Raw genomic sequence first — 14,364 nt, forward strand, 5'->3', positions numbered from 1 at the left:
GAAGGAAGAACAGATGGTACAGTAAGCAATGAGCCAGAAGCCTGGGCCTAACGTGAGCTCTGTGATTTAGCTTCTGTGTGACTTATTCCCTGCCTCACCTTCCTCACCTCTGTTGGGAATAGTAGTGCTACCCCCCAGAATCACTGCAAGGTCTAAATGAATGAATATGTAGCAACAACACAGCACCCAGTCTTCCTGCAGTCAGCACACAGTCCCCTCCCCTCCTGTCACTTCCAACACTATGACCCTCTGACATGTACTGTGCAGCAGCCCTGGCTTGGCAGAGTTCTGACATGCTCCCAGTTGGTACCTATCTCCTCCTACCTCATTCCTACCCCTTTCCTTCATGTCCTGTGCTAGGAATGAAACAGGCCAATGGCAGAGCTCTGGGCTGCTGCCCAATTCCCTTAGAGTGGCCCATAATCCTACCTCAGCACTTGGAAGAATGTGGAGTTCACATTTATGGCCTTGCTCCTGTCACAGGATGGCCTCTTCCCTGTGAATCACTTCCCTCCAACATCAGGGTGCAGGCTGGGGTTGTAGCTCAGTGGTACAGCGCTTGCCTAGCACGTGTGAGGCAGTGGATTCAATCCTCAGCACCACATAAAAATAAATAAATAAGTAAAAGTAAAACAACAACAAAATCGGTATACTTGTAAGCAAACCAGTTCACAAACCCTAGGAATTTCTACAAGTATCCTGGAGTAAAGATCAGGAGCTCAGGTATTTACCTGGATCAAAGAAGCTGCTAAAAATAGAAAGCTTGAAATGGAAGTCCTCTGTTCCTGCAGATGCCAAGGCAGCCTCTGCCCAACAGGCAAGGCCAGCCTGGCTCTCACTGACCTCATCTTGGGAGCAAAGAACAGGAGCATTTCTCTTTGCCAGCTGGTCTAAGTCCTGCACCTGAAAACACTGCTTGTCCCTACTCCCACCCCACACGGATTCCCAGAACAATCACAATAGTGAGTACATTTATTATAAAAATAAGTTAACATGAAGTCAATATACTTTAACTTCTGGGTGCATGATAAATGCTCTTGCAATGCAAGGTGCTATGTGGAGGCGGGGCTCTGCCTGGCTTGGGAGGGTCCCTAGTGTGATGCGTATGTTACACAGGGCTGGGCTGTGAGGGACACCTTATTCTTTTTTTTTTTTTTTAATTTTTTATTTTTTAGTTGTAGTTGGACATAATACCTTTATTTTATTTATTTTTATGTGGTGCTGAGGATCGAACCCAGGGCCTTGCACGTGCTAGGTGAGTGCTTTGCCACTGAGCCACAACCCCAGCCCGGGACACCTTATTCTGTGGCACAGGATGAGCCTTCCATCCTGGGGATGGCACACTGGGCTCCCACAGGCAGCCACCTGCTTCTGGCAAGCAGCAGCATCTGAAGCTGCAAGGTACCTGGCCTCTAGGTGTCCCTGCACCAGACTGGCTTGGCAGCTTGGACAGGACTGCCCCCACTGCCAGATGCTCCTGACCCTATCTCTGACTCCAGCTCTGCTGGCAGCTCCACAGACTCAGTCTGAGCTGTGGCCAAAAGGGAACCAAAGAGAACTCTTAAGAGTGTTCCTATCTCATTCTGGGCGCCCTATGTCTCAGTAGAGTTCAACCCACCATGTCTGAAAGCACCCCCACATCCCCTAGGGCAGCTGTGCTGGGTGGAAACCACAGGGGCACAGGAGGCCCTGGCTCACTGACAGCACTCAGACACATGCCTGAGGAATTTTTCACCCTGCGTGTCACTGAAGTAGCCCAGGCAGCGGGGGCACTGAAGGTCACCCTGTCCTCTGTGAGCTGTGCTGGGGCACACGTCCTCTGCAGGAGACTCCAGCTGTGGGGACCCAGGCCCAGGCCTCCAGCCACCAGGTGCCCCAAGCTCCAACACATCGGTCTCTAAGTACTTGGCAGTTCTGCTCCTAGTATGAATCCAGCAGGGGCCTTCCTCCTGGGTGTCCTGCAGAAAAGGCAAAGATCTGTTCACAGGACCTGTGCTGGAGGCCACAAAGCCAGGCCTTGGGTTCTAGCCACTAGAGATATTAAATTTATTTTTTTTTTAAAGAGGGAGGGAGGGAGGGAAGGGGAGAGGGAGAGGGAGAGGGAGAGAGAGAGAGAGAGAGAGAGAGAGAGAATTTTTTTTAATATTTATTTTTTAGTATTCGGTGGACACAACATCTTTGTATGTGGTGCTGAGGATCGAACCCGGGCCGCACGCATGCCAGGCGAGTGCGCCACAACTCCAGCCCAGAGATATTAAATTTAAATGCCATAGCCCAAACCCAGATAAGGAGGTGCTCAGCAAGTAACTGAAGAGGTCCCACATAGGCTCCCTCATGGGCTCAGGAAGGAACAGCCCAAGTGGGGTTCACTCCCCATCCTGCACTGGAAGGCCTGATAGGACCACGAGCCCCAGGAGACCTGATCCAGAAGGTGGCCTTGGGAACAAGCCCCATGTACCATCGTGGAGTAGCAGCAGCAGAACTCATGGTGGGGAGGCAGCAAACTAAGGCCAGTCCTTCTCTCGACCTCCCTTAAGAGGCTTGGGATGCTGCGCAGACTGAGCCCCAGGGGGCTTCCAGCAGCACAGGGGTGTGTCCTTGGCTCAGCCTCAAAACTTGTTGGCATAGCCTGGTGTGGCCTGACACATGTTCCAGATAACTGCCATGAACTCTGCAGCTTGCATGTAGCACCTGCATACTTCATTGCTGATGACCACCAGCCCCACCAGAAATCCTGCCTCTGGGGCTGAGCAGGAATCCCTTGGAGAATTCAGATCAGGCAAACCTGGAATTGGCTCCACTATTTGAGAGGCTGCCTGACAGGCCACTTGGGACCATCTTTGTGACTGCACCATTATCAGCCCTTTAATCCAAATCACATACCTTCAGGAAGGCCAGAAAACCCACAGACAAAACCAAATCCCAGGAAAGCCCACAGACAAAAACAAAGGTCAGCAAAAGATGCTCCCCTTCCTGCCCATGCAGCATGCTAGAGGATCCCTTCCTAGTACTACAATACCCTGTTTTAGAAAAACCAGGAATTGGAGGGTGGGGAACACCCCAGCTGCATTATGTGAGGCCAAGTTGGCTGCTGGGGCTGGGCAGGGGCTCTGGGGAGCCTACTGTGGCTGGTGAAGCCTTCTATACCACCCTGTTGGTCTGTGAACTTAGGAGGGGAACGTAGGTCTCCATCATTTATAAGTAGAACTGGCGACTGCATCCAGGACCCCTGCTGTAGTCTTAGTCCAAGGGTGTTAAAGAAATGGTATCCTTCATGACTCCCCTATGCCCCTTGTGCAGGGGAAGGGAAGCAGAGGCTGTCAGCCAATGAGATCCAGCAGCTGCTCAGCACAGAGCACTGTGGTATTCCTCACATCCCCCAGGTCCTGCTCATGATTTTCCAGGAGGGGCACTTTCAAGGCCAGCTCTGGCTTGGAGTGCATTGATTTCTGAAGGCATTGCTAGTATCCAGTTTGTCAAGACAGGAAGTTCTTTGAGGGAGCACAGTTTGCCCCAGGACAGAGTGTATTAGATACAAAGTGGCTAAAGACAAATACCTCTCCTGGGATTTTGTGGAGCATGAGTCTATGGAGGGAGAGGTTAAGAGGTTCTGTTGGTTATAACTCACACTCTCCAGGCTCCTCCACTGTGGGGACAGCACTGAGCTCAGCACAGTGGCTATGCTGGAGGACCTTACTGGACACTCAGGGTCTATGTCATATCTATGTGCCATTAACTAGGGTCCCTACCTCACAGCAAGGACAGATATGCATGGAGAGTCTGGGGCCAGGATAAGCTCTCCAGCCACATCATAGCAATGCACAGGGAGGCAGGACAGGCCTGGGGGCAGACTCCTCTGCTAACAAACCACCAAGCCAGCTGCTCCACAACTAAACGAGCCCAGCAGGAGGTCTCTCAGGACTGAGCCCCAGGGCTCAGATGAGGCAGCTCTGCCTGACTCTGGTCACCAGCAAATCAGGGTCTCAGCAGACAGAGAGGCTTGAAGTTCATGAAGAAAAACAAAAATACTAGCCCTGAGGGGAGGAGACAGGCCCTTGCACCTACCTGTCTCTGGGAAACCTTGTACAGCAAGGAAGTGACCTTCTCCTCCAGCTCCTGAATCCTGCTTTGAGCCCGTTCCCGATCTGCCCTTTCTGACGCGAAGTCATCCTTGTAAGCAAGAAGCTGAAAGGAGACAATATACTCATTTCTGCTCAGGAAGGAGACAGTCCTTGGCTGGCTTCTCCCAGTGCCCTCTGACTGCTGCCCACCCAGTGCCTCCAAGCCTTGACCCAGTCTGTCCTAAGACCATGGCTGCCACATGCAGCGTGTGTCTTGTTGGTGCTGCCTAGAGCCCATGGGCAGACACCTGCTGCTCCAGCATCTGCACTCGCTCCAGTGCGGAGTCCCGGGCCATCCTGGCAGCTGCCAGCTCCTGCTTCACTTCTGCACAGTCATTTATCTTCTCCTCCAACTGCCTGTTGAGCCGGGAGATCTCCTTCCTCATCAGTTCAGACTCCTGGGGGGCCTGCAGCCCCCTCAGCTGCTCGTGGAGTTCCCTCACATACTCGTCCCGGCTGGCATCATAGCGCTGCCACTTGGCATTGAGGTCTTCCACCTGTGGGGGCAGAGCCAGGAGCTCACAGCACAGCCCTGAGGCGGCCAGCCAACTAGCAGCTAGCACAGAGGACTTAGAGTATAACTGGGGTGAGGCTCTCCTCTTAAATGGAAGTCACCTCCCTCTGTTTTGTGCAGGGGGACAACCAGAGAATCCTGAGACTCAACCTTAAACAGAGTGGACATAGTACAGTTTTCCAGCCTTGAAAACAGGACTTCCAGACTGTAACTTGTGCTTCTTTATAGACTGGTGCATTAACTGTGGGGAGTGGCAGACAGGAAGTGTCCTGCATATCCTCTTGAGCAGCAAGTTCTGGTCTCTGGGGACAGCTGAGTGGATGGAGGGCAGGAGCAACTTCTGGGCAGAGGCCAAGGAGAGAACCCTCACCTGCCCTCTGTTAGGGCGAGGGATCTTCACAATGAAATGTCAAAGACACTCACATGAGTCACCTTCTGTTTCAACAGTCGATTTTCTTCCTGTAACTTCTCAACAGCAGCCTGATCCCCATCTGTATGCTCTGGCTGCATGAGAAAGGGAAAGAGGGAAGCCATGTTAGCACATGACTGACTCAGAGGCTGAGGCCACATATCATCACTGTCCTGCAGTATAGGAGGTGGTGACCACTTGCTTGACAGGAAGCTGCTGGTTCTAGCTCCCTGACCAGGCCCACTCCCCGCTAGGGCTGGGCCATGCCTTGGGCACCCTTGACACTGTCTCTATCCCATCCTGCCAACCAATGTGAGCTGTTCATATTTTAAACGTCCTACACCTAAATACTCTAAAGCCATAGTCTGAAGGCACTGGAATGCCAAATGAACTAAAACCTTCTGAGACTTGCCATCGTAACAGATAGCAGAGAGGACAGGAACCTTAATGCTGCTATATACCAGAAGACCCCAGCAGGAGGGCGGGCCTGGCCATGGATCCAACTTATCCCCCTCCTGCCCAGTCAGATTCAAATGTGGCTAATGTGGACACAGCACCTAGCCCAGGCCTCATGCAGAGTCAAGGGGATTCAGTCACAGAACTATGTCCCAAAACAACCCCAAACAATAGCTGGCAGACGTAACTAAAAAGTCTCATGAAACCAATTTGTACTCTAGAAATTCTGTGCACTGGACAGTGGGCGACTGTATACTAGTGATGCAATTTTTCAGAATTCCCCAAATGACAGGAAATACATGTACTAACCCAGTCGGCACTGGGAAGCCCTGGTGACTCAGCTGAGTCCCAGGCTAAGAAGTGACACTGATTTAGAAACCAAGGAGATGCCTGCCCCCACCATCAGCCCCACACCTTCCCGAGCTGACCATCGTGTGGCTGCTTCAAGTCTCGAGAGGGAACGTCACTGTGACCAGAGCTGACTAAGAGCACCCACTTCCTCCAGACGCCCCTTCCTTTGGGTTTCTGAAACACAGATGCGTTCTTCCTGAGGTGCCCTTTATAGAATCCACCCACCGAAACAGGTGGTTCTTAGCAGGTCTTCTCCCAGTGGGCACTATGGTGACACTACCCATAGCTGGGTGTCCTACCTGCCCCAGTACTTACGTTTCTGTGTGAACCTGTAGCAGCCTCAGAGAACTGTCTAGAAAGGCCCTGAATGAGAGAGGCCTTGTGCTGGGGTGTAAGCTTCTGCCTTTCTGGGCACTCTGTGTCACCTGGACAAGGTTAACCCTGCGTGCCTATTCCCAGCGTCTTGTGGATCCCCACAACAACCTAGTGGGAAGGACGACATGGACAGCACTGGCCTATAGCAGCTTCCGCCCATCAGGGTCCCCTCATTAGCTAGGTGTACCTTCCCATAACAACTTTCTGGATGCTGAGATCCTCACTGTCCTTGAGCCCCTCACCAAACCCTAACAAAGCCATAGCCAGACCTGGCCGGTTCTAGAAGAGCCACCAGCTCCACCTTGTGTGGTGCCCAGCTGGGGGTATAGTGCTGAGACACAGAGCTGCTCTATGTCCTGTAAATTGGTGGGAGGAGGAGTGTATCTCAGAATGGCCAGGTCTCCCAGCTGTGGGCATGAGGCCATGTTAGGGCAAGGATATGCCCAAAGCCAGCTCAGAGAGAGTACGGGCGCCACATGACACCAGGGGGGCCAGCCTGGACCCACTCAAAGGCAGGGAGCCCACAGGGGCCAGCTCTTGTGGGCTTCTGCAGCCTCCAGCCTGGCCCTGCACAGGTGGCATTTGGAGGCACTGCCCTCCCTAGCAGAATTGCCCACCTCTGCCTCAGTTGCACGGGCCTAACACATAATGATGCTTCTTCAGGGCTGTCCCATCCCAGCCCTTCCTCCCCATCCTCAGCGGGGCAGAAGATACCACAGGGCCATCTCTCCATCAGGTCCAGGGTCAGCTGCAGGTAGTGTTGGGGCCGGGTAGGCATCCTGCCAAGTCCCTGGATGGGCCAGCTCCCCATTAGCCAGTCCTCCAAACTGAGAATAGAAGTGGGTTCAAGGCAACCCTGACCTCCGTGACTGCACAGGGACCCCAGGGGCGTGTGGACAATGCCTCTGCCCACCCCCACCCCATCTTCACCTCAATTGATTCACTGTGGCCCACCTCCTTCAGGCACTTCTCCCCCACGTCCCCCTGTGCATGTTGTTCATCCAGACACTTGACCAGATGCTGGCACATGTGTGCAGTGGCAGCCAGCGTCCTGCGTAACTGGTGGGTCTCATCGGCCAAGGAGCGGCACAGCACATGGCTGGCGGCCCGGGCCCGTTCCTTCTCCAGCACACTCCTCCGCAACAGGACAAGCTCCTTCTCCCGGGCTTGCTGAGGCTGGCTCATCAGCTGCTGCGTCTCCTTCTCTTTTTCTGCTAGTTGCTCAGTAAGTCTCTCAACTTCCTAAGTGGAAGATTTTAAAGCACAATTTATTTGATTAAAAAAAAAGAAATATCAAAAGCAAACATTGATAAAGCAAAAGAAAAGCTGACAAGGATCACCCAGCACTAGATGACACCTCTCAGAAGGGAGGCTTCTCAACCTGCATTGAGCATGCTCTTCTGAAACTTTATCTAAAAATTTGTTTTCACAAGGAAATTTTTAACTTTAGATTTTGCATCAACGAATTACTAAAAGTGGCTGGCTGGGCACAGTGGTGCAGGCCTATAATCCTTGAGACTTGGGAGGCTGAGGCAGGAGTACTGACGTTCAAGGCCAGCCTGGGCAACTTAGCAAGACCCTGTCTCAAAATAAAAAAATTAGAACAGGGGGTGTACTCAGTGGTAGAGCACCCCTGAGTTCAATCCCCGGAACCATAATCAATTAGGCAGGAAGAATAGGGAAATTAGGGTGCACACAGGAGAAGGCTGCAGGGAGACAAAAACTAGAGCCATGAATCTCTAGGCCAAGGAACACCGAGGACTGCAGCCACCACTGAGCCTGGGAGAGGTGGGGATGATCTTCCCAGTGTCTTTGGAGAGAGCAGATGTCTTGATTTGGGGCTTCTGGCCTCCAAAACTGTGGAAAGATTGAATTTGTCTTGCTTTAAGCCCCCTGGTTTGTGGTGCTTTATTCTAGCAGCTTTAGAAAACTAATATACCCAACAGTAATTATTTAAAAAAAAATCCTTAAAACCAATTTTTTTTTTCAATGGGGGATTGAACTGAAGGGGGATTTACCACTATCTGCCCAGTTCTTTACATTTTTTTATTTTTTGGTACTGGGGATTGAACCCAGGGACACTTAACCACTAAGCCACATCATATCCCAGCTCTTTTTTATATTTTTGTTTTGAGATAGGGTCTCCCCAAGTTGCTTAGGGCCTCACTAAGTTGCTGTGGCTGGCTTTGACCTTGTGATCTTCCTGCATCATCCTCCAGAGCTGCTGGGATTATAGGCATGCACCACTGCGCCCAGCCCTTATTTTTTATTTTGAGACAGGATCTCACTAAATTTATGAGGCTGGCCTCAAACCTGGCAATCCTCTTGCCTCAGCCTCCAAAATCATTAGGGTTACAGACACAGGTGTGCACAACTGTAGCTTAGTATAATTTTTTTTTTTTTTTTTTTTTAAGACAGGCTTTCTCTATCTTGCCCAGACTCATCTTGAACTCCTGGGCTTAAGTGATCCTCTCACCTCTGCCTTCTAAGACTACAGGTAAGTGCCACAGCACCTGACCAAAATGACGGTTTTTAAATACTTGGCTTTAAACTTAAGCTTTCCCATTTTCAACAAACCCTCCAACATACAGTCTGAAGGAGGTGAGGAAAGTTCAATCATCCACCCATGAAAAGATTGCTTCAGAGAACTCCCAGTGTGTCCCCGGAGGTGGGGGAGTAATCTAGCCTTTGCCTTGGGTCCTCGCTCACCTCCTGCACCTGTGAAGAGGGCCACACTAGGAGGTGAGTCTGACCAGCCTTGTTTTGTGGTGCTAGAGATGGAACTCAGGCCCTGGCTCATGCTAGGCAAGTACTCCACCACTGAGCCACAACCTAGCCTCTGGCTTTTTAAAAATATTTTTTAGTTGTAGATGGATACAAACAATACCTCCACTTTATTTTTATGTGGTGCTGAGGATCAAACCCAGTGCCTCACATATGCAAGTTAAGCGCTCTACCACTGAGCCACAACCCCAGACCCCAATCTCTGGCTTTTTTGAATCATAAAAACATATGTACTGTTTTTAAAATATAATTCAAATATATACAAAAGGAAATAAATATTTTTTCCTTCCCCAATCCCTCCCTGGTCCACCTCAGTCTCCAAAGACAACTGCTATTCATTACTTGGGCACATTTATAATCACTATTCCATGTGTGTGCTTTACACAGTTAACTACAGAACACTATGCATCATGCTTCTTTTCTCCTTGGAATCTCCTGATTTCACAGCAGCTCAGAGGAACCTGCCTTGTTCTTAACCACTGTAGCTGTCCTCTCCTACAAATAGAGCCACAGGGGAATGCCCAGAGGATGCATGGCCAGGACTGTTTTAAGAGTGGGGTCCAGGGCTGGGGACATAGCTCAGTTGGTAGAGTGCTTGCCTTGCATACACAAAGCCCTGGGTTCAACCCCCAGCACCAAAAAAAAAAAAAAAAGGGCGGGGTCCAGGGCTGGGGGCCCTACTCTGTGGCTCAGTAGTAGAGCACTTGACTTGCATGCATGGGGCACTGGATTCGATCCTCAGCACCACATAAATAAATAAAATAAAAGGTATTGTGTCCATCTACAACTAAACTTTAAAAAAAAAAAAAGATTCGGGTCAAGAAGTAAGAGGTAAGGGCTGGGGATGTAGCTCGGTTGGTAGAGAGCTTGCCTCGTATGTACAAGGCCCTGGGTTCAGTCCCCAGCACCACCAAGAAGAAGAAAAAGAAAAGCAGTAGTAGTAAGTGGTAAAGCACTTGTCTTACAATGCACAGGCCCTGGGCTCAGTCCTTGACACAGGAAGGACAGAAGGCAGGGAGGAAGGGTAAGAGGAAGAAAAGAGAAAGGAGGAAAGGATCCATGGAGTTGGGGAGCGTGGCCGCACCAGGCCCCGCCCTGTCTCCTGGCACTCCTCCACCCAAACTCCACGGTGAGCATGATAGCTGCTCTGTGGGGTAAGCCCAGGGTGCACCTGTGTATGCTAACCTGGTGACTCAGATCATTCTGGACTTTTCTCTGGGCATCTTTTCCTTCCCACTTTCCCTAAACTCTGTTGTAGAGATGAATAGAAAGAGAAAAGAAGAAACGTCCAGTTATAATGATCAGATGCAGAACTAATCTGGGGATGGAAGGTGCCAGTGTAGACTGGATTTTTGCCCAAACATGTTAAGCACCTGTACCTGTCAACCATCACATCTGTGCCTCCATCTGACTTCACAGGTGTCAGAGGCCTCAGGCGCCTCCCTCTCCCCGCCAGGTGAGCTATTCTCCCCAGGCCATAGCATTCACCATTATGACCCTGACAACTCCACGGAGCAGGCAGGCCTTTCTGTGTGGAGGGGACCGGGGTACCGGGGTCTCCTAGAGCAGCCCCACTGCACTTGCAGGACGGGAGGCGGAGTGGCCTAGACCTCAGTGCTTTGAAGAACAGAGGGGGCTCCAGGCTCTCCAAGGGTTCCCATTAACGGCCCACCACAGGCTGCCAAGGAGTGCCAGTTCACCTACCAGGACGTGGCCACTTACAGGAGGGCACACACAGTATGATGGGGCGTTTACCCAGATGAGAACCACCTGTAGCCTTAACAAAGGGCTACGAACAGGAAAAAGAAGACTGAGCACTAGGCTCCCACTAGTGCGGTTCCATGGTATTGAGCCTAGCACCAAAAGCACAGGCGTTTCCTCATCTTGAGTTTATTTAAAAGCTGACATTTTTTGAAGGTATTACAAATTGGTCAGGGCCTCTCCCATGTCCTTACTTTGTGGATGGTATAGCTGCTCTTTGGAAGTGTTGCAGAGCCCTGCCAGCCCTGGCCCACCCCTCCCGGACCTTGCTGCCATCAGCCAGCACCACAGCTCTGCTCTTCACACACTGCCTGTTTAGTGACAATGAAGTTTCCAGGGCAGTGACATTTTCTGCCATGCTCACCTGAGCCAGACCAAGTTCCCCTCAGCAGTGGCTCAAAACCTTCTGTGGAGTAAACAGAGATGGTCATTCAGACCCGACAATAGCATACACTTAAATGTTTTTATTTTATTTTATTTTTTTTTAATTTTTTAATACTTATTTATTAGTTTTCGGCGGACACAACATCTTTGTTTGTATGTGGTGCTGAGGATCGAACCCGGGCCGCACGCACGCCAGGCGAGCGCGCTACCGCTTGAGCCACATCCCCAGCCCCAATAAATGTTAAGTTTTCTAAAACAAAAGCTGAAATTTTTTTCAGCAGCATGACAGAGAAATGTCTCTTTCTGATACTGAAGTTTATTCAGGGAAAATATGTTATCTATACACATAAGAACAAGTATTGAGCTGGGCACGATGGCTCCCAGAGGCTCAGGAGGCTGAGGCAGGGGGATTGTGGATTCAAAGCCAGACTCAGCAAAAGTGAGGCCCTAAGCAACTCAGTAAGACCCTGTCTCTAAATAAAATACAAAATGGGGCTGGGGATGTGGCTCAGTGGTCAAGAGCCCCTGAGTTCAATCCCCAGCACCTAAAAAACAAAACAAAACAAAAAAAGTAGTATTGATATATATGCAAATGCATCAGATGTGACTGTGGTAGCAGGAGCATTCACTGCTTCCTGAGCCCAACTCCGCACTGACCACAGGATTCCATGCCCTCTACCACACCTGTCTCTCCTATTCCACAGGTGCACAAACTGATGCTCCCAGGCTCAAAGTAGCCGCCAGTGTGACTGAGTGAGGACAGCCACCCTGCCTCAATGCCTCCATCCACTGCAGTGTCCGTAGACCCTCTTCAGCACTAGTGGACTTTGAACAAAACCTGATTTCTAAGCCTTCTTCCTCCACTGGCCAAAAGGAGACAGTGGGAGAAACAGCCATCTCTATATGGCTCCCTCCTGCCTCCTCGTCCCAGGCCTTGGCACTGGGCCCTGCTCCACGTGGCTGCCCAGTAAGTATTACTGGGACTAAGACTGGGCCATACACACAGACAAGGCCTGGATTCTCAATTGGCTTCCAACACAGATAAAGGAGAGACACAGAGCTGCGGCTGACTATGGGAAGAGGTAGGTGAATCTAAAGAACTTGGCAGCCTTTTTATTTTCTTCTTTCTTGAAAAATCAGCTTGCAGGGGCTGGGGTGAGCTCAGTAGCACTGTGCCTGCTTAGCACACACAAGGTCCCAAGGTTGCTCTCTAGCACCAACAAAAAAATATAAAAATTGGCTTTCAAACATCAGTTTAAAAATAACCTCACTGTGTGAGACTTGCTAGGTGACAACTACACCTTTTTCGGGGCTGTCTTCTTCCCACACCACTAAGGTGGAGGCGAAGCCACTGGCGGCCTGCTGCCCAGGCTTCTCTCAGAGCCCTCCTGCCCACAGTGCGAAGCCTGGTCCCGAGCCTGTTTTCAGTGCTTGTTGGCTCTTAAGCTGGAGAGATTCAAGTTGGCTCACCCGGCTGTTTCCAGGTAATTACAGTTCTTGGGACACAGTAGTGGCCTCAACCACTTACGGCTGTACAGCCTGTGCTGGAGTTGCCGTCTTATACACTCCGGCACAACACAGAGAATGGTGACTGGCCTGGCCTCTCTGGCCCACTCCCCAACAGCTCTATGCTCAGGACCAAGTGTGAAGAATGCTATCAACAGTCCTGTGGATCAGTCTTACACACAGGAGGCTGAACCTCCGGGCCTGCATTCTGGATCAGTCTGCCGGGGCCCTGTAACCAAGTACCACGAACTATTGATATAACAACAGAAATTTGTTCTCTCACACCTTTGTAAGCCATAAGTCCAAGATCCAGGTGTGGACAGGGCCTTGTTCCCTCCCCTGGCTCCAGGAGGAAGCCTTCCTTCTCAGCTCCCAGTTCCTTACCTTGTAGATGCAACACTTCAATCTCTGCCTCTGTCTCCACATGACCTCTTACATACCTTCACATGGCCATTTATAAGGAAATCAGTCACTGGATTAGGACACACCCTCATTTTAGCTTATTACATCTGCAGCACCACATTTCCAAATAAGGTCAACAGTCAGAGGTTCCAGGAGGACATGAATTTGGGGAAGACACCATTCAATCCAGTATTGTCCCTTCCTGCTTTCTGGGCAGCCCTTAGATGCTGCAGCCCAAACCTGGCTGTCCCTATGCCAGGAGCCAGTGAAACCTCATAAGCTTTGGTCTAACACAACCTACTAATACACTTGAACCATTCAAGGTCCAGTTCCACCACTGCACATATGGACCATGTTCTGGACCACACCTGGATTCTTCAGCAAGTTTTCTGCCTTAGTCAAAGGACCATGATGGGGTCCAGGTAAACCAAGACTTAGACCAAGTGAAGAAATCCAAGAGTTCATGGGAAAGAAGCTCCCTTTCCATTGTCTATCTCTCAGTTACTACCAGTGTACACAGTGGCAAAGGTTTTTGTGTGTGTGTGTGTGAGTGTGTGGTGCTGGAGACTGAACCCAGGGCCTTGTGCATGTAAGGCAAGCGCTCTACCAACTGAGCTACATCCCCGCCCCACAGTTTGTTTTGATGCTAGCAAATTAAAAGATCCATCACACTATCAGAAGTGAGTTCCATAGAAGGGTTCACTTCATTATCCTGACCTTGACCTCCTGGAGATTTCCTCTGGATCAAAGACCACAGGCAGCTGTTAAAGTAGCATGGAAGCCCAATGTTGCTTGGTGTTCGGAATGACATACAGATTTGGCCACCTAAGTCTCTTGTCCCTACCTTGTCTTTTTCTCGAGTTTTTTCCCCTTCATTTACATTTCTGTCTGGGGAATAACAAGTATGAAACAACTTTTCTGTATCCCTTGGAAATAACCTAAGTTTGTATGCAATTCTCTTATTTTAATCAGTTGTCCACAATCACAACATATTATTACATCTGGAAATATAACATTTAAACTAACCATTTCTTTAAGGAAAGGTTATTATAGTTACTCATTTATTTTCACACTTATTAATTTCTATTAACATTTAACATTAAAGTCAGCTTCAGTTACTTTTCTTTTGCTGCAGTTAAAAGACAAATGATTTCAAATATAAAAATGTTATATTCACTGGTAGCATCTAAAGATAATGAGTATAGGGAGAGGAGGAGGGGAGAAAACTTGAGACAGTAAAAAAAAAAAAAAAAAAAAAAACCATGAATATCCTCATGTTGCTTGATTGTTTGTTAGTTGGG

The 14,364-nt window shown here is 49.9% G+C and overlaps 1 protein-coding gene across 5 annotated transcripts in view; it reads right to left on the reverse strand.

Moving 5' to 3' along the window:
- Nucleotides 1-954: 954 nt before the first annotated feature.
- The window catches only part of Tnip2 (TNFAIP3 interacting protein 2), a 15,601-nt gene continuing 2,191 nt past the window's right edge, over nt 955-14,364 (reverse strand). Inside the window, exons 2-6 of one of the 5 annotated variants that reach the window (XM_015481895.2) lie at nt 7,157-7,468; nt 5,059-5,139; nt 4,370-4,618; nt 4,066-4,185; nt 955-1,958 (exon numbers count right to left, since the gene is read on the reverse strand). In XM_015481895.2, the coding sequence (XP_015337381.1) occupies nt 1,695-1,958; nt 4,066-4,185; nt 4,370-4,618; nt 5,059-5,139; nt 7,157-7,468 (1,026 nt within the window). In that variant the 3' untranslated portion in view covers nt 955-1,694. Of the gene's footprint in view, nt 2,032-4,065; nt 4,186-4,369; nt 4,619-5,058; nt 5,140-7,156; nt 7,469-14,364 lie in introns of all 5 variants that reach the window. The other 4 variants (XM_015481896.2, XM_048784050.1, XM_048784051.1 and 1 more) reach the window with 4 other exon arrangements.

Source organism: Marmota marmota, unplaced genomic scaffold, assembly GCF_001458135.2.
Source record: "Marmota marmota marmota unplaced genomic scaffold, marMar, whole genome shotgun sequence".
NCBI lineage: Eukaryota > Metazoa > Chordata > Mammalia > Rodentia > Sciuridae > Marmota > Marmota marmota.